The sequence below is a fragment of the Phyllopteryx taeniolatus genome, chromosome 14, assembly GCF_024500385.1.
Source record: "Phyllopteryx taeniolatus isolate TA_2022b chromosome 14, UOR_Ptae_1.2, whole genome shotgun sequence".
Lineage (NCBI taxonomy): Eukaryota > Metazoa > Chordata > Actinopteri > Syngnathiformes > Syngnathidae > Phyllopteryx > Phyllopteryx taeniolatus.
Window position 1 is genome coordinate 13,908,953 of NC_084515.1, and position 23,549 is coordinate 13,932,501.

General features: G+C 40.1%; 1 protein-coding gene across 2 annotated transcripts; it reads right to left on the minus strand.

Annotated features, from left to right (window-relative positions):
* Positions 1–1,234: 1,234 nt before the first annotated feature.
* atp6v1h (ATPase H+ transporting V1 subunit H) lies at positions 1,235–23,320 on the minus strand. Of its 2 annotated transcripts, XM_061796729.1 has the most exons (14): positions 23,235–23,320; positions 20,026–20,186; positions 18,257–18,356; positions 18,094–18,183; positions 16,192–16,305; positions 13,595–13,699; positions 12,272–12,331; positions 11,005–11,102; positions 9,714–9,906; positions 6,607–6,785; positions 5,872–5,997; positions 4,809–4,910; positions 4,610–4,723; positions 1,235–1,517 (listed from the first exon to the last, which is right to left on the minus strand). In XM_061796729.1, the coding sequence occupies exons 2-14, from the start codon at positions 20,127–20,129 to the stop codon at positions 1,448–1,450; spliced, it is 1,455 nt and encodes a 484-aa protein (XP_061652713.1). In that variant the 5' UTR covers positions 20,130–20,186; positions 23,235–23,320; the 3' UTR covers positions 1,235–1,447. The 2 variants fall into 2 exon arrangements, with proteins under 2 accessions (XP_061652713.1, XP_061652714.1); XM_061796730.1 differs by lacking the exon at positions 12,272–12,331.
* Positions 23,321–23,549: the final 229 nt, after the last annotated feature.

Sequence of the window (23,549 nt, forward strand, 5' to 3'; positions counted from 1 at the left end):
ACAGTAAAACTAAAAAAAAGTGAAGCTTTTCTCCTCCAAAATGCAATATGTGAGATTTTTCAACTTTTTATAGGTGACCTTCAAAATACATGATCACTGTATTTGATTATTAGATCCTTTTCCCACAAACCCTTCCGTATCCTTGTTTTTGTCATTCCACTCGAGCGCTAACCTTTCCCAAACATGTTTTTTTTCTCATTACGACTTGAGAAACAACTTTTTGCATTTGAAGTGACATTTACAATTGAAACTCAGTGAAGCCTGCACAAGATGAAATAGTCCTCCATCACTGTGCGTATAATTAATCTCCTCGTTTTTCCTCTAAGCCTCGGCATCCATCTTGTCGGCATTCTTGCGATTGTGGTGTGACTAGATGTTTGTTTTTTTTGGTTCATGCATGTAATTAAAGTGTTTCCCAGAGGAAATAATGAAATTAGAAATACTGTCAAACTGGGACAAACTATCACCATTGTGAATAAAGCCTTAGTCATTTATTCATACTTTGTAACATTCCTAACTGTCATACAAGTGCAAACGGGTTGTTTTTAATAATTAAAAACCATAAGAGTCCATAAATTTTGTCATAAGGTGACAAAGAAAAAACAAAACACACCCTGAAACTAACCGTGATGCTTGCTGATCTGAAGACGTCTGGATTAGTTTTTTTTTTATTTTTATTTTTTTACACACTCACGTGACGATACAGACGGCCACATAGCTTTAACCCGATACCACATTCTTCCATGTTAGTTTTGATTTCTGACATTATTTATCCAATACTTGAATTTTGTCTGGGCAAGTGTTGATTTTTGACCAATTCCAATGACTACGCAGATGATCACGCAGCTTTCACTAAAGCCGGCATTTATCCGGGTTCGTGTTGATTTTTTGATTTTAACAACTGTATAGCTTAATCCAAAACTTGCATAGGCTAGCATAGATTTTTTTTTTGGACTGAATTCAATGACTTTATGGCTAGTCGCATAGCTTTACCCAGAGCCTGCAATCATGCGTTTTGGATTTCCAAATTCAAGCATGTACAATTGCTCAGGCTTTGCATTATACTTATAGTGTGACGTGAGAATTTAACAACCTTCATCATGCAGCCCTCTCTACTTGAAAGGCAATCGAATGTAATCTGGCTGGAAATTCCTTTCATTTTAAGAGATGGCACCTCCTGTCGCCGTGGCAACAGATCAAATGCGGAAAACGGAAACACCAAGGCACACAGAAGTGGCGTACTTAATCATCTTTATGTAGGGGATATCACATACATTCTTATACAGGCAAGATTTAAATAACTTTGTACATTTAATCAGAGACATCGCACTTCACAACACGAGAGACTAATTAGGAATGATCACTTGCTTCATCTTATGAGTCATTAAATAGAGAACACACACACACACAAGCACGGATAACACATTCACACACACACGTGGCCAGTTCAGCTTCGAGCCGCCACAGCTGGAGCTTGTTGCTGGTCGCTGGACTGCAGCTGTCTGCCCAGGTACTCCCTGAGAAACAAAGCGATCATGCTAATTAGCAATCAGAATTAAAGCAACAACTTCATTTCATTTGCCTCATGTGTCAGCGAGAAAGGGGTTAGCTTAGCACACTAACTAACAAGTTAACTTCGGCTCGACATTTAACTCACAGCTCCGCCAAACCGGTTAGAAAAAGTTTGTGCTCTTTAAATTAAGCAAAATGTCAGAAATGCTAATTGATGCTAAATGCTAAACCACAGTATTTTGACATAACTTCAAAACAATATATTTTTAAATGTACTGTGGAACCTCTGAAGTCGAACATTTCCGAATTTGACCAACATTTTCAGGAAAACTACGCCCAACAAACTTGGTTGGCTTGAGCTTTGCATGTGCTCCAGGAACTAACGCTAACAGCTAACTTTGTCTATGCTAAGACAAGCAACATAAGCTATTAATGATCTATCTTTACAGTTGTTTACTTGCACTAGAATTTGGTCAGAATAAACAAGATAAAAAGTTGAGCATTATGAAATATTCATAACAACACTACATTTTACATTTCGACACAAGGTCGTTCATTTCGGATTTCGACCAAGATCGGCCAGAAAACACCTAAAGTCGCACTCGAGATTTGTAAGGAAGAACGTTGTTAGTTTAGCTTTACTTGCGTACGAGAAATGCTTCAAGCTAACTTTGGCTATGCTAAGATTAGCGCCATTATCTATGAATGATCTATCTTTACAGTTATGTTGACGCTTGAATTTGGTGGGAATAAACAATTAAAAAATTTGAGCGCTATAATATGTTAATAGCGGCACTATCTTGTGCATTTCAGAATTCAACCAAAATATTTGCAGAGAAAACACCTCTTCACGTCGGGGGTTTGAATCGCTAACCTCGGCAAATCTCGTGTGACTTCAGCTCATGTTTTACGCTAGCCATTTTGCTGTCTGACTTTTTAATCACGGGATCTTAAAAACAAGAACTGTCCGTGTTATTATGCGTCATTATAGTTAAACACATACAGTAATAGAGTAACATAGTAGGCCCATGTGTTCATAATAAATGAGGCAGTGGTGTTATTCCTAAAAAAGATATTGAATCTTGGTTAGCCACTGTAACATTATACACAGTTTGAACATTAAGAGTTGTTTAAAGAAATAAAAAATTATTCCATTAAAAAGTATTGCACATAAGTTAAATAGAAATTGTACCTAAACACATTTCTATATGATTAAATGCAAATGTATTGTACTTTAGTTAAATACAACTGTACTTATAATAAATAAATGTACTGTAACCGGATTTAAAAAAAAGTTTGACGCCACTGTAACGTTATGCACAATTTAAACATTTTATTTAGTCATTCTTTCACGTACCACTAGAGGGAGCCTGTGTACCACAGGAGGTACTCGTGTCACACGTTGAGAATCACCAATTTAGAACATTGCTGGTGAGTTTGGCCAGATTATTTATATTTCCAATATTTCCTATGGGAAACATTTTGGATGTCATAGGTTGCGTTTTTTTTCAACGGTGGAACATCCGATCCTTCTGACATTTCATATTTGAATCTACTTGATACCGCCAGCGTAGCCACGTCTGCTGTCATCAAGTATTGAAATTTAATAAAAATATTTTGAAAGGTCACTCCCCTTGGTTTCCACTTCCTGACCAGTAACATTTGCACGTGCCGTGCGGCTCGACGACGATCGCCCCGCTGCGACGAGAAATATCAAATTTCTCTTGAGGCGCTCAAAAAAAAAAAAAAAAAGGAGGAGGATGAGGGAATGTCTTCTCCGGAAGAGCTGGCATTTATCCGCCTTCATCCCACCTCTGACACTGCCGCCAAAGATGTGGGAATGAGAGTATACTGTGGATATAAAAAGTCTACACACCCCTGTTTAAATGCCATGTTTGGGGGGCGGGGGGGGAATCATATCATTTCAATACATTTTCTACCATTAATGTGACCTACAACCTGTACGACTCAATTCAAAATAAAACAAAATCTTTTAGAGCGGGGAAGTAAAAATGAACCACTCAGATACTGTGGTTGCACAAGTGTACACACCCTCTTCGAACAGCAAATGTAGTTAAGCTCAGAATTTACAATTTCACATTGAAACGTGAAATGGGAGTCACTCAACACACAACTGCCACCGTTCGAAGCGCCACTGATCACCCCGAAATAGCTCAGCTGTTCGAGTAGGTTTTTCCTGACAAGCGCATATGCACACTTGTGAAACAACATTATCTCAGTATTTTTACTTACCCGTCTAAAACATTGAAAAGTACAAAAAATAAAAAACACCAAACAGATGACAAAATGACAAAAACATTTCTGTTAAAAATAAATCAATAAAGGTTAAACAAGAATAGTGTGACAAAAACATTCCACTCTGTGTTGTCATGACAGCAGAAGCTCACCATATGAGTCTTTTTAAAAAGTTCACAGAGAAAAATACATAGGTCACCTACATAGGTCATCGCTCTCCATTTTTCTCACTATTAGTCGGTTTGTTCGTGGCCAGCGAACAACCTGCCCTTGACGAAAAAACGAATTGTTCTTTGTGTGGAAATAAAAAAAAGATGTGAGCTCAAGTGTTCCATCAGTGAGCCGCTTGAAAAACTTTCAGAGCCAAAGCAACAGCAGCGTGCTTCAATGCATTGTGCGTCTTGCATGACTACGCATCAAATTGCCATATGTTTTTGATTTTTAATTACTTCGGATGGGCATTTTCATCCTCAGTATTGTTTCTATTTTGCAAGTTGGCAGCTATCATGAGTGGCAAGAGGAGCTGGCACATAATGTAATTATAAGTATATCGTGTACATAATGCACAAGTGGGAACGCTTTTTTGCTTTCACTGAGGTATTTCGAGGCATTGCATATTTTTCTATTTTGAAAGTTAGTGATTATTATTATTAATTAGCGAGGAATGACTGAATTACAGTCAAAGTGTGACACAGAAGAGGCCAAAGTGTACAGAATTTGAGTAGCCATGACATCGCACTCACACTAGGCAGATTTGCCAGACCTTTGGTGTCAAGTGGCCAAGTACGGCAATGATTGCCTGTCATGAGTACGCTCTAAATGGATGTATGTGTGTTCATACCAGTTGTGGACCATGAGCTTCTGCACGGCCAGCAGGGCATTGTAGCGCACGAGCTGGTCCTCGTGGTGCATGTGATTCATCACCAGCTGCTTCCCGCCCAGCTGCTCAATCACCCTGAAAAAAAAAAAAAAAAAAAAAAAAAAAAGAATATAAAAATGATGATGCAGGGACGGAAGGGAAACAAATGTCATCGTCTTACCGTTTGCCGCGCGGGTAGTGCCGCACGTACTCGCCGACGTCGTGGGCCGCCACCGCTATGACTTGAGGATCGTCAGACACTTCCAGGAGCCTGGTTAAGATCCTAAAGTAGGAGAACATTCAAAGCATGTCTCACACACACACACGCTGTTAATCACACACACCTGAGATACCTTTGAGATTATAATTTTTTTTGCCTATGAGGAGGCCAGAGGTAGAAAGCTAAGCTAACGGCTAAACACTGCAACGAGAAGTGCCCCTTCTGGAGAAGCAAAAGATTTGGACTTAATAGGCAAAGAAAACCTGTGACGAGAACAATATAAATGTGCATTTGATTACTTTGAGAGTCTTCCAATGGAATGCAGACATAAAATGAAAAGGAGTAAAGATGGTGCTGCGAGATTAGCACCATGTGTTTGATTTGTCTGGAAAGCAGGAATGAGTTTCATTTTCTGCTGCAGACAAATGTGACACCCTGTCAAAATGCACCGATCCAATCTGCACTACTTTACACCAGAGGGCTGTATTAAAATCATAAAATTACAAAACTAAGCGCCACAAAACATGGTCGAGGGACTGCAAGGGCCAAGGACTCGATGAAAATTTGGTCAGAATCTGGATAAAACTGGGGGATGGGAATTTCCACTACATTAAGTAGGAAGTAGCTTACCAACTAACTAACAGATTTCTAACATACACAAATAAGTCGATTATATCCTCCCACTTTTGTCCGGCTTTGGCAGAGGTTTGCGCTCTACTATGGTTCAAAAAAATATTTCGATTTACTAAAGGTTTGGATATGCAAAAACGGGCGGAATCAACGTTTTTGCAAATGGGGCCAAAGTAGTCGATGCCGACACAAACAGATGAGCCCCAGCTCACCCGCAACCCTACTGAGGACAAGCACTATCGAAAAACGGATGGCTGGATGAAGCACTAGACGACTAATTGGACATTAGAGCAGCTTTTTGAGGAAACATGCTACTTATGTTTCAAAGAGCCCCAGAAAAAAAAAAAAAAAAAAAGCACAAAATAGATCAGAGAATGCACTTAGTCGTTCGTACTTGAGCAGCTCATAATTTTTCTCGTTGAGGCGGACGGCGTTCTCCCGCCAGAACTTCTCAGACTTGTGCACCGGGCTCCATTCCAGGCGGCCTGATTTGAGTTCGGAGCTGTACTCGTCGAATGAGCTGTCGGATACGTTAAATGTCAGCAGTGTGACCTTTCAAGTTGGTAGGACTAAGTCACATATGTGCAAGTCTTAACCTTCAAGTTTCAAGCAAGTCTCAAGGTACTGTGGCAAAAATCTAGCAGGTCCCCACTAAATGTTCAGCCATAGTCATAAGTCATACAATATTGCTGAGTCCCATCAGGTATTTGCCAGAGGTGGGGAGTAAAAAGCAGTAAACTACATTTATGTAGTTACTTTCACTGAAATAACTTTTTGCGTCTAATTGTATTCGTTTTACTTTTATTTGAGTATTTTTTGTTAGATCGAAAGGTTTACTCCACTGCATTCCGCTCGGTACTTGGTACTTTTATCTCCAGGTATTTATTATTGCTACCAATTTAGGTTTGTCAAATTTGTGTCACATGACAAACGGAGCCAGGTATTCGAATGGCCGCGGACAGTCTCCACGCCACAGGCCCACACAGAAGCAAATGGTTTCCAAGTGAAACATGGCAGAAAGACTTGTGGTTCAAGTCAAGTTGAGTGTCACGAATACTAAATCGTAGGTTTTAGCTCTAAAATGGCCAACTTTAGTCCCCCACCTCTTGCTCACACACACAATGGGCACCTGAGATCCTGCACGCTCTCCCCCAGCCTCTCCAGCAGGAACTTGATGTCCTCGGTGATGTCCTCGTCGTCGTACTTCTGCTGCTCCAGGTTCTCCAGCTGCTTCAGCACCTTGCACTGGATCATGGCCAGCGCGTACTCCTGGCGCGTCTCCCTCTCCGATGACTTCTCCAGGAGATTCTGCAGGCGGGAATGATCAGATGTACAGCCACTGGGAAGAGCATTACAGCTGTCACCCTGATATTATTTTCATCCTTCATGTACCGGACCGGAGATTCATTTATGCCGTAATGGCTGCAGACAGACACAAACCTTCTCCCTTCCTTCAACATGTCGAGAAGTTGAATCTTTTCTACCATCTTCTTCGGCCACTTCTAACTGCCAGCTGGCAGGTCCCTTGTTTGGGCGGCACCGCGGGGCTTGACAAAGCATTGTAACGTCTTCCAATGATACAAGACGAGACGTTAGTCTATTTATCGCACGTTTATTGAGAAAGTAACGAAACACGGTTACTCTGAGGCGTACACCGTCAACAAACTCTCTCAGCTCGCCCGCCCTTACGTGCCCCCGCAAAGAGGAGAAGGGATGCGTTCAAAGACATTCAGAAATCTTAGTGTTTGTACTGTAGAGTAATTCCTTGTTATTATTCCAAGGTTAATGAATTTTCTTTTCTTTTTTTTTAATGTTTTAAGACAGAAAATGGAAATGTTCTCAAATTGGATTTTTTTATATGTTGGCCCTATTATTTTGGAATAGTACAAGGAGTAACGATTCTGATTTGGAAGCCACTCGTTACTGTCAACACGAACAGTAAAAAGGGATTTAGAGGGCAAGTCCTAGCCCAACTAATTACTCAATGAAAAAGCATTGTGTTTCTTATTTCTTAATATGGTGAATTTGGGGTATTTGTTAGCTGTAAGCTATAATCAATTTTTTGTTTTAAATCCTAAAATATTTCACTCTGCGTAGTGAATCTATGTAATACAAATTTCACTTTTTAAACTCAACTACTGAAATATATGAATTTCTATATTCTTATTTATTGATGCAACTGTAAACACTCCCAGAAACACGGTCATTTAAATATTGTTGTACTTGTTGCTTCACTGGTAGTGACTTCCCGGCATGCAAATTGACTGAAGCACAGGGACTGAAGGTGGTCTAATTGGATCCTTTCTACTGAGCCAACATGATACATTACAGCATTTGAATTAAGGCGTTGGCCGCAGCAGCAAAGACGGCAGGACAGATTCTGCGTGTACGCGTTGAAGGACCTGGCGGTCTCAGTCGATTCCTCTGCTAATGAGGACATTTGGGAGAAAGAGAAATGCATGCAAACGAGTATTTGGATGGAAAGAACTCAGAGAGCCCTGCGGTCTGTAAAAAAATATCTTTGTAAGGGAGAGAAAGACAATGAGCCATCCTTCTATTCACAACACACTGAGATGAACATCTGCTTGGTCTCCATTTGGCGCCCGCCTTCGCTTTTAATGAGCCGCGGTACGTCAGTCATAATGCGAACGTCTCTCAGTGTCTTGTGCATGATTTGCCTAATGGGAATTCATTTCACATACTGCGATCGGTGTACAGTTGAAAATCCAGGCCAACACCAACTCTGTCACATAATCAAGCGGTATTCATTGCGCCTTTTGTGCCGCGCTTCAGGGTCGCCTGGACAAAGCTCGCAAGTAAGCAAGGCTGTTCCCTTTCTAAATCTCAAAATGCAAGGGTTTCTATTTCCCCCGTGATTTGATTTGGCAAGCAATCAGCTTGCAGCCTACTGATTTTTAAGCAGACTCGTAATGCAGTGGACAAGCATTAATGAGAGCAAAAAAATAAATAAATACAAATCTATACTGATTTGGAGCCGAGCAACTTGTTGTTGACGTACACTCAGGTGAGAACCACAATCATTATTGTTGGAGTGAGGCAATATTGTCAAAGAGCTGAGGGGAGAGAGCTGTTATATGAGAGCAGCCTCAGCGTTGAGGTAAGGCATTACAATTGGGCAGCATGGTATTAAGTGGGTAGTACATCTGCTTCACATATTCTGGGTTTGAATCCTGTGCGGGGTTTGCATGTTCTCCCCCTCTCCATGTGTTTCACTAGTGGACCACAGCAAAATCTCACAAACACATTAAGGTCCAATGAAACCAAGGTTGAATTATTATTATTTGTTTTTTATCTTAAGCAGATGATGCAACCAGCGACTCAGTGGGGTGAGGCGTCAATTACAGGGGCGGCGGCTAGTTTGATGCAGTTCGGTAATTAAGAGTTGCATCCCAAAACGTATTGGTAGTGTGGTAAATATTTGATGCAGTTTACGTGTCTTGTTAGGTGCTGTGCTGCTATTTTGGCTCGCAACAAAGTTCAAATGCACTCAACTCTTCAATGTCCATGTATAATCTCTAAACTGTAATAAGTCATTACAGTTTCGTTTTTCTGATGAGAAAAGGTCATTGTCACTACTTGAGTAAATACTGTAGTGAAATTACCGTGTGATTTTGTGAAAAAGGCTCTTAAAGTTAAAAGGAACCTATGCCTGCTGAGATTATTGTGTGCAATGGGTTATTCATGTTCAAGGCCATCAATGTGTTAAAGATAAATAATCTACTTTAGAATTGGGCAGTTTCTTAGTGACAAGTAACTCAAAAGAATATAGTTTAGAGACTTTCATAATTACTTTCAAACTAGTTATAGACAATATTACATTTTGGAAGTAACTGGTTATACTATTGATTTACTGCTTGTTGTGGTCACCTGCGTTCGGGGGGAATCGAATTATTTGATACTCATATATTTTGCCTTGAGAAAACTTTGGGGGATTTTTGCTCTCTGAAATATTCATGGCTGGTATGGAGTAACGACAGCAGACAGCTGACCGAGCAGCGTGGCCATATAAATCGTATTTATGTATCTTTTATGGACTTAAGTTCCTTTTATCGCCTTCCTCTGTTGTTTAATAGAGTAATTTCAGTCTGCCACCCTAGGGGCGATAAAGCATGCAACCCAATTACAAGTTAAAAGTGCTGTGCAAGACTTTAGGAATATTTCAGTGCACTTGTGAAGCGTTTTTAGAGGTGAAAAGTGAGGGATTTCTGCACGTACCCGGAAGGCAGCCAGAATGATCCGGGTGACCTTCTCCTTGACGGATTCCTGAAGGATGTCGGACAAGGCCGGCACCACATTGTAACGTCGCAGCTGCTCGCAGAGCTGCGGGCTGAAGGCCAGGAGCCACACGCAGAAGATCATCTGGTACTGGAGCTGGAAGCCGCACTTGTTGCTCAGCACCGCCGTGATGCTAGAGAGCGGGGTTAAAGGGATTAGCAGCGAAAACAAAAGTTGATGAGCTGCCTCTCTGTGGCGTGCGGCTTTACTAATGGCCGAGGTTCCGCAGAGGTGCGCCTCCATTCTGCCGAGCCATTACACCTAATGATTGCCCGGGAATAGGATGTGCACGCAGACCGCAGGGACTCAGATGCGAATGCAAATGAAACAGCAGGACTGCCAACAGTCTCCATGACGAAAATGAACTGGGATCAAGCCACAGCAACAACGTCCGGCATATTTTATGACTGAAGGTCTACAGATAATTGTTTTGACTTCATGTTTGGTTTGTACTCGCACATGCACTGTCCACTGTGGGAACTAGACAGGCGTGTGCCCTTCCAAATTATGTCCGATCAAGTGAAAATAGCACAGGTTGACTCCAATGAAGATGTAGAAACACCGAAAGCAATGCTTATCAACATTGATTGAGCAAAGGCACATATTTTATATAATAAAAGTGTTATGGCACACCACCCAAAATAAAGCCACAAAACGTATACATACTGATATAATGATTACTCACAAGTCGACTTAGTACGTGAAATCTTGGCCTGTTTAGCTGAACACAAAGCTATTAATTACTCTGCTGTGTGGATGGCAACAGGATAATTGTATCTTCTATCATCTGGTGGAAGAGCATTTAATAGTTCTGCCTGTCACTACATGTCGCTGTGATAGATAGATGAACAAAGATACATTACTTTTAGTTAGGCATAGACCGGTTAATCGATTGTCATTCATATAACACCAAAACTTTCCATCACCAGTATGGGCTGCACTATTTTTTTATTTTATTTTATTTGCTTTTATTTCTTTTTTGGAGTTGTCAAGGAAAGAGCAGGCCACCGCCAGTATACATTATTACATTTATTTTAATTTAACATGGTACACGTTTAGTAATGCACCAAATATTCTATATTTTGTTTAAAAATAATATAGATTGTGTTCGACACAAGCAAAAGTTATTTACCCCAAAATTTCAAAATAATTCATTTTAGAGCTTTAATTGCGATGCCGCATTATTTTGCTCAAGGTTATCGTACTGTCAAAATCTGGCGGCATCACTCACCAGTTAACCCCGTCGGCCTCCACCCAGGCGAACCTGTACTCATTGACCCTCAGCATAAGCTGAAGGCAGCCGGCCACACACTGCACATACTGAGAGCTCTGAAAAGAACAAAAACAAACTGCATACATTTACCCACGCTCTACATTGCTCTGGGTGAATAGAGGAAAAGCTTTTTGTTAGAAAATCAATACAGGTTGAGAGACACTGAGCACTCGGCAAGCAGAAGACAGTGTACAGAAGGGGGGAAAAAAAACATGGAACCTCCACAAGTTCAATGCCTTAAAGCACGCAGAGATCCGTTTTCTACAGTGCTTGTCCTCATTAGCGTCACGGGTGATCTGGAGCCAATCCCAGCTGACTACAGCTGAGAGGAGGGGGGCAACCTGGAATGGTCGCTAGCCAATGGCAGGGCACATCATATTTTTCACTCATAATTTTGTATCAGACTCATTGGGTAATTGAAAAAAATTATCGAGATAACGTTTTGTGAGTAGTGTAATTGGTCTAATGGGGAAATGTAGCTTAGAAGATTGACGAGGGTCAAGGAACGGACAGTGTTGGACTTCGGAGGCTCCACTGTACAAAACTTGCATTACCACCACCACCGGCGGCGTCCAAGGTACGCCACATGCAGTCTTTCAGTGTACATCCTCAGCACATGCTTGATTACGATAGCGCAAACACACACAGGGGAGAGGAAGCGGGGGCAAATAGTCCCCATCACACCTGAGCAAGAACCATGTCAATAGAGATTAGAGGAGGAGGAGGAGAAAGATCCTGTTAATGGGGAGATTAGAAGGTGAATAGAAGCAAAAGGAGTCCGGCCAGAAGATGACGACAGATGAATGGAGGAGTGAAGGTTACCTGGCTGGAAAAGATAAGTTAATAGACAAATCCTAAGTATGTTTTGTAGAATAATTAGGCGCTACCGGGGAAGGGGGAGGGGGAGAGTGAGCGGCAGTAAATCAACTGAGGGATGCTGCTGCTGTTGCGCTAAGTGCTATTCCAATTCAACCTGGAGAAAGCCGTTTGACATGCGCCTTCAGCATTACGTGACTTCTACAGCATGCACTATTAAAAGCAACCAGCGGCAGCAAACATCATGCCGTCGACACGGAGGATCCCCTGCCGGGTGCCGTGTGCCGAGAGTCCACCCGTCCGCAATCTGAAATCATTCATGGGGAGAGCGAGACGACGGGATGGAAAAGAAGTGAAAGTCCAGAGGCGTGTGGAAGGCTGATTTTTGATGCACCTCGCTCATACTCACTTCACTGGGGGAAATAGTTCCAGCTCCGGAGACGGCTTCTGGACCTGTACCGTGTAGGTTCTAATGAGAGATAAACAAAATAAACAAAAGAAACAATCGATGCCTTGGAGCCGAGAGGGCTGCTGAGAGCCGAAGTGGTCAACAAATTCCAAACAACTCAAGAAGGAAATCAACACGGAATGTAAAATCAAATCCTGCTTGGTCTGAATGCAAGAGATGAATGGAAAAATACACGTAACATAACAACACAAGCTCTGACTGTGAGCACAACCAGCAGACAGCAATTAGGTGAAGACAGAGAATGACTTCAGGAACTGTCAAGAGTAAATGCGACTTTAAAGTACATTTGAGCATTTGACAGTCAGGGTACATTGTGGAAAAGACAGGGCCGAACACATTTTGTTCCAGGAAGCTAGTTGACTTCCATTTTGTTGACAAATTTCCCATTGGGAGTGATGGAAACACAAATAAACTGTCATTCAAACTGTACCTAGAAACTTAAATCAGGGGTGGGGAAACCTTTGCGCATAAGGGCTGGCGTCGGGCGGAATCCTTTCATCGGCAGAACCATCACTTTTCAGGAAACCAATAAAAAAACGACATTGTCGAGCCATTAACATTCCATCGTCAAAGAGAGCTAGCAATTTTCAATGCTTTAGATTGGTCAATTATTTGTAAAAAAAATTACTGGAAAACTGACCAATAGTATCAATTTCTGAAAAAATATGACATTGACCAAATTCGGACATAGGTTTTGGCTTGATGCCGGCGATTTGAGTTTTAAAATGGACAGGTGGGCCAGGTTATTCGTAGATAAAGTATACCAGAAAAAAAGTTTTTTTTTTTAATTTATTGTGTATCTAAAATAATTTATTTGAATAAAATAATCACTATTTTTTTTCCAAATATTATATTTTATATTTCAAATGAACAATTTTAGGAAAAACTGCTAAATGAATGCAATAAATATTCAAAGACTCTTAATCATGTACATGCTTGGAGGGACAGATTAAAGAGCGGCGCAAAACTTGTGCGGATGCCGATCAAATTGTGTAGCCCTAGGTGTCGGACTATAGATTCCATTGAGTATAGAATGCATATCAATGAAGGTTTTTATTTATCCCATTAAAAGCGATGCTATTGGCCTATAAACATACTTAATTAGGTTTAAAAAATGAACAGTAATAGGTAGCTAACATTATGACCACTTGCACAATATAATTATATCAAATACAAGAGCCGCATCAAATAGTCTGCTTTTGCAAAGATTACAATTTGCGTTATTCATCACACGACATAAAAAAAACAAGCTGATGCTAGTACCTGCGAGCTCAGCTGGCTTTTGATCCAGTTGAAGTAGTAGTTCAGGTCACTTCCCTCCATCAGGTCGCGGCCCCATGCGGCCAACTTGGCGATGATCCTCGCCGCCTGCGTGTCGAGACGGAGGATGAAAGTAGATAACGGCATTTCTTCAAAGGAAAAATTTGCCCGAGTCAATCTACGGTTGGACAGACTGGGCATGGTTCAAGTGACACAATTCAGATTTTGTTTGAACACAGTAGAATAGAATATTTTACAGTCTGTCCCATCGACTGAGTAATTAAATACAATTTGATTTTGCATTATTAAACCCAATAACGTGCGTGTGGAGAGCAGCTATTATTTATGTCCACTTGGGAGTCTTCATCTTTGCTATCCACTGTACTATCTGTGACTTTGAGTGAATGCTTTAAAAAGGCAGAGCCTGACCCGGTGAGTGACGTGGGTGTCAGCGAATGAGAGTGTGGAGTTGTCTGTCTCTTAAATGCATGTTGAGTGACTCGCCGTGAGTTGTGGCCATCGGCAGCTTGTGTATAAATATCCTTGACACGTGTTTGTTTTCCTACCAAGTTTGTTCAATAAAGCGACTGAAAGTGTACCCACTGCTGTGTCTACCTTTGACCGCTTGCGGAGGAGTTACCATATGTAGCACATTGTTTATTTTCTTTCTTCTTAGTCTATTTTAGGGGTTAACAAAATCCACTGTTCGGTTCGTATCTCGGTTTTGTGGTCATGGGTTCGGTACATGTTGACTCTTGGTGGGGAATGTATTGTATAGGTTACAAGTGAAAGTATGGTCACAGCATTTTTTTAGCATATTAAATTAGTTACTGAACAATTTTAAATAGTTGTTGTGTTCAGATAAAGTGGTACATGATTGCTTGCCGTGAGCGAGTGACGAGGAGTCTCGCGGGCGCCGCCGTGTTTACCGTTTTAATCAGTGACACCCTAATAAATTAGCAATTTTTCAGCATATTAGTGACTGAACATAATTTTGAGATGCTATAGTGGTTGTTTTCATGTCAGAGTGCAAAGCAACAGTATACAGTATGATTGCTTGGCTTCATGAGGCTTGCAAGGATTTGTGTCACTCACTGTTGTGTTCATATCATTTTAATCATGACACTCTAATAAATTAGCAATTTTTCAGCCTATTAAATTAGCGATTGACCATAATTTTGGGGTGCTAGCTGTTGTTCGTGTGAGGTAGCTGTTGTTAATATGAGAGTGCAACAAAATATGACAGCAATATAAGGTACAATCCCAACTTGAACGAAAGCAGTGTTTGGAAACTCAAGCAAGCTGTCATTTTATTATTATTATTTTTTTTATTTCCTGAAAAGTTGTCATTTTGGAAGTGAGGGGATTCCATCAAACAGCGACAATATATGAAATATGACTAAATACTGGCACGCTATATATAGCGTGCCTTCCTTTTTCCACACCGGCTCGGCAGTGAATTTGGTCTCCACTCCTGCCATTGACGTCACACCAAGACATGGACTGTGTGTGGATTTTGGCGTTCCAACGGCAATTAGTTATTTACCAATTGCTCCAAAATGGATTGACATTATTGAAAATGACTCCCAGTTTCATTTTCTTGGGCACAAAAATAACAACATTTAACTTGTTAATGAAATATGGACCATTAATACCCTTTACCTCCTTTAAATGATTCAAAACTTTGGGACATTCTGTCAGGCTCGTTCGTTCTGGCTCGCTCCCATTGCTCCAACAAAATTTCTACACCAAGTGGTGCATGTAACTGCAGTTTCCCCAATTATCCCTGCGTTTTGCTTTGACCTTTTTTTGGAATGGAATTATTGGAGTTATTCGATTAGTCGTTGCAGCCCTACATCAATGCAAGGCTGACCTAATCTAAATACAGATTGATGTACAACAAAAATAAACATTAAAAAGCATCGGCTGTAAATTCTAAACTACAGTGAACGCATAGACAATTAAATATGGTCTAATTATGCTACATTAGACGTGTGCCCCTCAGTAAATAAGCCAAGTAAGAGAGGACGGTTACCCCCATTCTGCCTTTGCCAATTAAAGGCTATGTAACCTTTAATATGCTGTATGATTTATTTATTACTGTTTGCTTCCACGTTATTATTGACACTTACGTAGTTACTCATGTGCAATTTAGCCGTCAGCGAATGCGGGTTGTTTCATATGTTACCTCAGTCCAAACACAGCCATATCGGATATGGGTCACTTGAAATACACATGAAATAAAATTGGAGAGAGACATTAAATCAAACTAGGGCACATCCGGCCTACATTATTAAGGTGGGTGAGGGATGGCGCTTCTAATGGCGGCGGGTGTCTTATTTTAGCGCGGGCTTCGATATCGCTGGGCGGTCCTTCCCCATTTCTAAAGGTTGCCAGGGTAACATCACATTAATTGCCTGTTTTTGACAAGAGGCCCTGTTTTTTGTGAGGAATTATTAATGGCTGGATGATGAGGGTGCCTCACTGCTTTTATTCTGGCCGTGGACAAAGGTTAATTTGCTGCAAATGGCCGTTCAAGACGTTTAGGATGAAGGCTGACCTTGCAGGCTGTTATTATCAAAGACAAATGACGAACTCACCATGTGGACAGTGAAGAGGTCTTGGCGATTCAGCATAGGGAGAAAATAGGACCACGCTGTGTTTTTTGTCTTCTTTGCATATTCAAAGAAGATGCTCACCCTCTGATGATTCTCCTGCATCACATTGAATATTATACTTTGCTGTCATCCAATCTGACCATCTATGCATACACAAGTATTTGCAGATCTATTCTATAGCACAGGAATTGAAGCTTTTGCATAGTTAGTTTGAGAAGTATTTGGACAATGGCACCACCTCAAATGGAGTTAAACTAAAAATGTTGAGATACATGCCGATTTACATTATAGGAATGGCTGCACTTTTCGACAGAGTTTCTCTGTTTTCATTCAGCACTTAAAAAATTATTAGACCAGAACCCAATGAAAGGTGCCCGATATTAACAGCATCGGTCATTAGCAAAATCATATTTTTCTGTTCATGTAATGGTTAATACGAAAAACTATGAACCTAGATACTGCAAATTACATTTATAATACTATATCACTATTCAAGAATTTTCAAATTTACCCTTTCACAAACAACTCAAAATATTATTTCTTAATTAAGATGTCAAACTACATAAACGTAATCATTTGCATTCCTGAAGCGGAAAATAACTATTTATGCCTGATTCATTTCTGACCACGCCAGTTCAAAATGGTCAGACGTGGAGAGCTCGCTGAATTTGAAGGAGTCAGAGTAAAAGCACTCCATCATGCCGGATGCTTTCTTCTTCTCATGTTTATGACTGATGGGGTAATACCGTTGCTAAATATGCTTTATTGGAAGGATCCTTAATTCAAAGTATAAAAAGACCTCCATTTAAATCAAGAGATCGAGGATTATCATAAAAGTACAGCTATTATTTTTTAGAACACAATACTTTGTTGTCACCAATTGAAGGTTAAACAAAATAAATAAATAAATACTGACATACAATTGTACAGTATTAGCAACATAAGATTTCCCAAAAATGACAAAATGCTGACTCTGGTTTGAATGGCAACTTCAACCCGAGTACAACACAGCAAGAATTTTGAAACCTGATGATGGCTTCAGGAAAAATTGGGTTTTTCATGTGGGGAAAAACATTTTTGTGGGATTTTGCCCCCCCAAAATAAAATACAATTAAATAAAATAAAGCCTTCAAATTAAAGTAAAACAGTGTAACTTGATTATTTCGGTTCATCTACTACTCAGGGAACTCCTTCTCCGATTGGCTTACACGTTTCACTTAAAAATATCCACCGACAAGCTCGTACGGGCCAAAATTCCGAGGGTTTCTCCAAGTCGGCACGTCAAAATTACCGTGACTTGTAAAACAGCGTCACTTGCCCGAAAAAGTCGACTTAAATAGGGCAAATATAACATTATTCTTGAGAAGAACAGTAAAACACAGCCAATTTATTTCTTATGGATGATTTTAGATCGTTTAAGTGCTCAATCCATGATTTTTTGGGGGGGGAGAAAATTCCACAAATATGGTGGCAACTTGTCACGTTGCTAATTATATAATATTCAAATCATATTTTTTTATTTTCACACTGACGTAGAAGGGTCCAAATAAATTATGTAATTTATTTGAAATTTAAAAAAATTTCTTACTATAAACAGTGCATTTGGAAAGTATTCAAGGCACTTTTCCTACATTTTGTTATGTTACAACCTGATGCCAAAATGTATTTATTTTTGTTAAATCCCTCAAAATTCTACGTATAACACCCCACAATAACAACGTAAAACAAAATTGTTGCGTGAATTTGAAGGAAAATATTTCCACCCCCCCCATTTTGGAATATGACTGTAACACAACATAATGTGGAAAAAGTGAAGCATTTCCAATACTTTCCGGATGCACCGTAGATTGTCCAAATACGTTCGTCCCAAGCAGTACGCAATACCTGCAGTGTATCATCGATGAGTGTCAGGATGTACTGGACGGTTTGCTCCTTGGAGATGTGTGCCATCAGGTTCAGAAAGGTCTTTGCACACTGTATATAAAAAGAGATTATTATGAGAACTCCTAACATCACAGCACATGTGTATCTTTTGTTGAACAAATACCTGATGTCCTTCTTTGGTCAGAATGAGCTGCTTCTCTTCAGAGTTGGCCACCTCAAACTTCTTGATGAACTCACAGTCTTCTCCTGAGATCATCTGACTCCTAAAAAAAAAAAAAAAGGATAAGTTGTCAAACATGGGAGGTCGATGAAATAAAATGTGCAGCCAGCGGGTAGACCGAGAACAAAGTAAATCGCAACCTAAATTCATTTTGTTCCAGGCTCAAACTGTTGGCATTATAAAACCTTCATATTGTCACCTATGATGCAGTGACCTCATACTGGTCAAAGGATCTACTAATATATATTTTTTCCCACCTACGAATAGTTAAGCGTTGGATGAAGGGAGCTATGGCGTTTTTAATGAGAAGGGAAGATTTTGTCTGGTTATTTATGATTGAATTGTTATTATTATTTTTGTGTGTTTGTCTTTTGTGTCTGTTGTATGGTTTTTTTTCATGTACAATTTATGCACGTCACATTTTAGAATTTGTTGTGCATGTCTTTTATTTCCATTTGTTTTTATTTTGCCTTGTGCAACTCTGTTTTCTGCAACCAGGTCGGCAATGCAAATGAGAATCTGTTCTGAATGGCCTTACCTGGAGAAGAAAAGGTTAAATTAAAAAAATAATTATATACCTGAGGAATTGCTAGAATTAATATATATGTTATGTTGTGTTTAATAAGTGCATTTAACTTACCATCTGCTTGGCAAATAAACGTGTGTATGTAATTCATATTCAATTAATTGTAGGACTCGTATTGTACCAAGTCGATCTTGCAATAAGTTCCATTTCCTGTTCTATGTTTATAGTTACACGGATTTTGTTTGAATTTTTGAGGCATAATTCCATTTGACTTTGGAGATTGAACGGCATAAAGCATCAAAATGTACTTGGAAGTATAAAAGCCTAGCTAAAAGCTCCATGTCACTAACTTACACGCTACTGCTAATTGCGAGGTTGGGTCACACGATGATGACACTTCACATGGAAATACCAAATGCTAAACCCAAGTCACTAGGGTACACCCGCACACTAATGACATCCAGCCTCAAAAGGCCGTCTGGATGAGCGTGCAGTTGCTCTAACTCGTGGGGAGAGCGGTAAATCACACTTTTACAAACTTTTCAGCAAAAAATATGAAGAAGAAACTAAAAAATAAACAGACAAGAGGGCCGGCCCCTGAACCCCATTTTTGCATGGCGAATCCTCAAAAACGTTGATGCCATTCTCCGGCCACATTAGACAATGTAGGTAAACGAGCTTGGCTATTTAGAATTGCCCATCCGTCAAGGATGCCTGCTTCTGCGGGGCTCATTTGGGCAAGTTTCCTGGAAGGAGTTTGTCAAATAAAGTACCCTGGAATTCGCACGAAATGGCTGCCTCAAACCAAAATGGCCAACTTCTTGGTCAATATTAGTCATGGTCCTTGAGACTTGTTCTTGCGTCCTCTTATGCTAGACATGTCTACTCAATGTCGTGTCAATTCCATAAACTGATGTTGGAAGCTTATTTATTTATTTATTTTAAATGAGGTGCCACTGCGTGACTTCAGGGCAGTTTGTGTTGGGGACCCTTAAAATCCATTTTGACACATACTTGCAAAAAATTGTTACATTATCAGGCATGTCTAGGCCACCCAAAAAAGGCCATTCACCATAGAAACTCCAATAATAACAAAGAGGAAATTCCCCTCAAGTCTGTGACTCAGTTTCTCACCATTTAACTGTGTCTTCTACCATTCGACAAGGGGATGATGTGTGTTACTTACTGCAGGTACGACTGCCAGTTGACTGGATTGCCGCGAACCTCCGCCGCCTTGGCAGCGATGATGTTGGTGGGGACGGCGGCGTCCACGGCCCCGCGGATATCCATCCTGAGCGGTTGCTGGATGCACCTTTTTGTCGAGACAGAATGTGAGGGAGACACCACCTGGATGGGAACACCAAAGCAGAAAACATGAAGGCCTTTTGCTCTTTTACTGTTGCAGTAGACCTCCGCAAATTCTGGAATCGTGACCTTAGCTACGCACACATTTTTATGTAGAACTTAACTATTTTCAAAATTACAATCATCTGTTTTTTGCCGAGTATGTTAAAACACACAAAGAATTTGTCTCCGGTTGGTTGCTCTCGTACTATGTCAAAAAAGTCGAACGAAAAAAACCGCACCTTTTCCTGCCTAGCCGCGGCTTTCTAAAAATACAACTGAAAATTATTTTAGGTTTTTCTTGCGTGGCTATTGATAAGACAGCGACTTCAGCGAAACTGCTTTTATGGGAGGGAACACACACCAATTACTACTTTCTTATTAGCCATTTGTGATTCAGTTATACTTACAGCAATTATTTTTTTTTAAAAGGGGAACTAAAGCCGACGGCTGGGCAATAATAGAAAAAATAATAACCAGGATTATTTTGATTGATTTTGAAATCACAATTAACCAAACCTACATGTCATCAACCTCTTAGTCATGCTAGTCATCGCAACATACAGTACAACCCCAATTCCAATGAAGTTGGGACGTTGTGATAAACATAAATAAAAACAGAATACAATGATTTTCAAATCAAGTTCACCCTAGATTTTATTGAATACACTACAAAGACAAGATATTGAATGTTCAAATTGATAAGCTTTATTGTTCTTAGCAAATAATCATTATCTGAGAATTTTATGGCTGCAACACGTTCCAAAAAAGCTGGGACAGGTGGAAAAAAAGACTAAGAAAGTTGAGGAATCCTCATCAAACACCTGTTTGGAACATCCCACAAGGGAACAGGCTAATTGGGAACAGGTGGGTACCATGATTGGGTATAAAAGGAGCTTTATTTATGTTTAACACAATGTTCCCACTTTATTGGAATTGGGGTTGCACATATATCGCAAACCACGCTTCATCTTTAGTCAGCTGTGAACTTCCACGACTGCCAATAGCGATCCGGACCTTTCTCTACAGCATCTTAAGAAGTTGAGCACTGTTCCAGTAGTTTCCACAATGAATACAAGGGTGGTTTGACTGTATACAGTGTTCCCTGCTATTGGTGGGGGATAGGGAGCGAGTCCTTCCGCAAACAGCGAGGATCCGTGAGTAATTGAGACTAGCGAGTTTAAATAAAAAACGATAACCAATCACCGATCCGATCACAACATGGAGCATTGTCTATTTAAATCACCTGTTAATTTACTGTATATACTTGTGTACTGAATTGCTCAAAAAATTATATTTACAATAAATAATGTATCTTTATTTCCCTATTTATGCCAGTGAGGCATAGTGACAGACAGAACAAATGAATGGTCTTCTATTAGATGGCAAGAAGTACATACAGTAATTAATGTATCCACTTTTTGTGACACTTTTGTTTGTTGGTGTGCCGTGAAATTTTTCAATTCTAAAATATGTTCTTTGGCTCCATAAAGGTTGGAAATCACTGCTCTAGTCAGATAGTGCAATTAAATTACTTCACCCACACCGAAACTTGAGAGCATGATTCGACAGAACAGCAGCGTGTTTACGTACAACCGTTAGTGCTAGCACTAGCTTGCTACGCTACATAACGTTTTGTTGCCTTTTTGCGAGCCGTATCGTATTAAAAGTACCTGAAAATACCTCAAGCAAGCCTTAAACGATTGTCCTCTCCTGTCTTGAGCACTGGTGACCACCAACACACGTTTTTCCCCATTTTGTCCTTATAATACAGTCGGCGCGATCCACTCTTGTTGTCGTTGTCACGGTAACGAGTGTATCCGGTCGCATTTGACAAGATAAAGCCCAATGATCGTAAAAAAACGGGATGCGGTGGTATCGGAATACGAGATTTTATTGCAGTAGTCTAACATAGTCCAATCGTGAAAGAGAAAATTTGTCTTGTAGTCTGTTCCGGGCATTACGTGTTGTCTGTCTCAGACGTGTTGCCTGTCCCACACCTCTGACATCTTTTTTTAAATAACTTTATTGGCCGTCAGATATTTACAGTACTATGTCAAAAGACACGCGACAAGGCTAAAAATAAACTAGCGTTTGGATTCAAATATACTGTGCAAGATGGTGACGCGGAGTAAATGTATTTTGCAGAGCTGATCAATAAAGTCATTGATCGGATCGGCGAATTATGACATTAAGCCGATCAACATAAAATGCTAATTATCGGCCGATACCAATCAGGCCGATAAAATCTGTGTAAAGTCTAATTGAGATCCACCCAAAAAAGCTTATACATAGCCTATAGGCGCCAACAGATGGCAACAAATAACTACTTTTGTCTAAATAAAGCACCACACCTCACTTCAACATAGCTCCTTGGCACCAAGATGGCGAAAAACCTCCACTTCTGTCGAAATGAAGCTCCTCAACTCACTTCTCAATAGTTATTTTCCATTATGACACAAGATGGTGCCAACGCAATACTTTAATTGCTTTTGCCTAGCACAAAAACAGCCAACGTGGTGTTTTCAATGGCTAACAGGAGGACATGTATTTAAAAAAATAATAATAATCTGCACAGAAATAGCCATCGCCGGCCCCATGAGCACATTCAAAATTGAAAAGCCTTACTTAATGTTTACTTAATTACGGCCTATAAATGTTTTCATTAACATATTCACTATGACCTTACTACTACGTTAGCGTGGTTAGAAAAGACGACGAAGTGTTCCGACTTATGTACACGTTCTGTGACAGCAGAGAGCTAGCATCCGAGTGTCAATGCATGACTACGTAGCTGGGCCTTTAGCTATTACATAAACCGGAAAAAAATATTTTATACATTTATAAAACATACACAATACAGCTATACACTGCGAACAGAGGTGATAGCTAGAATCGGCTAGCAAAACAGGCACAGGGTGCTGCTAACCCGCAACATTCTCGTGCCAGGCTAGCATAGCAAGCGTTCAGTCACTTGCCTCAAAGGCTAACCAGCATATAACAAAGGATTGAAAACAATACTTCAATAAAAGACAAGCTTGAATCACTCACCGAACTAGCTTCTTTGCTCAGCTGACAGCGATGACGTCACGCTGTATCATGTGACTGGCAACAGTCAAGTGGTCACGTGCGGATCTCTGGAAGAACGAAAAAAAACCCGCTACAATAATTTTTGCCGTCGTTGTTTTTTAAAATGTTATTACTAACAGATATGATTGAATTTTTGAGGCATATATTTCAAGTGGGACTATTATTACACTATTATATATATTTTTCGTTGACGTATAAAAACGAGACAGTCATAATGTGACATCATCAAGTGTCACGTGACTCTGTCACCCGTTTTCCGCCAGTGTTAATCTGTCC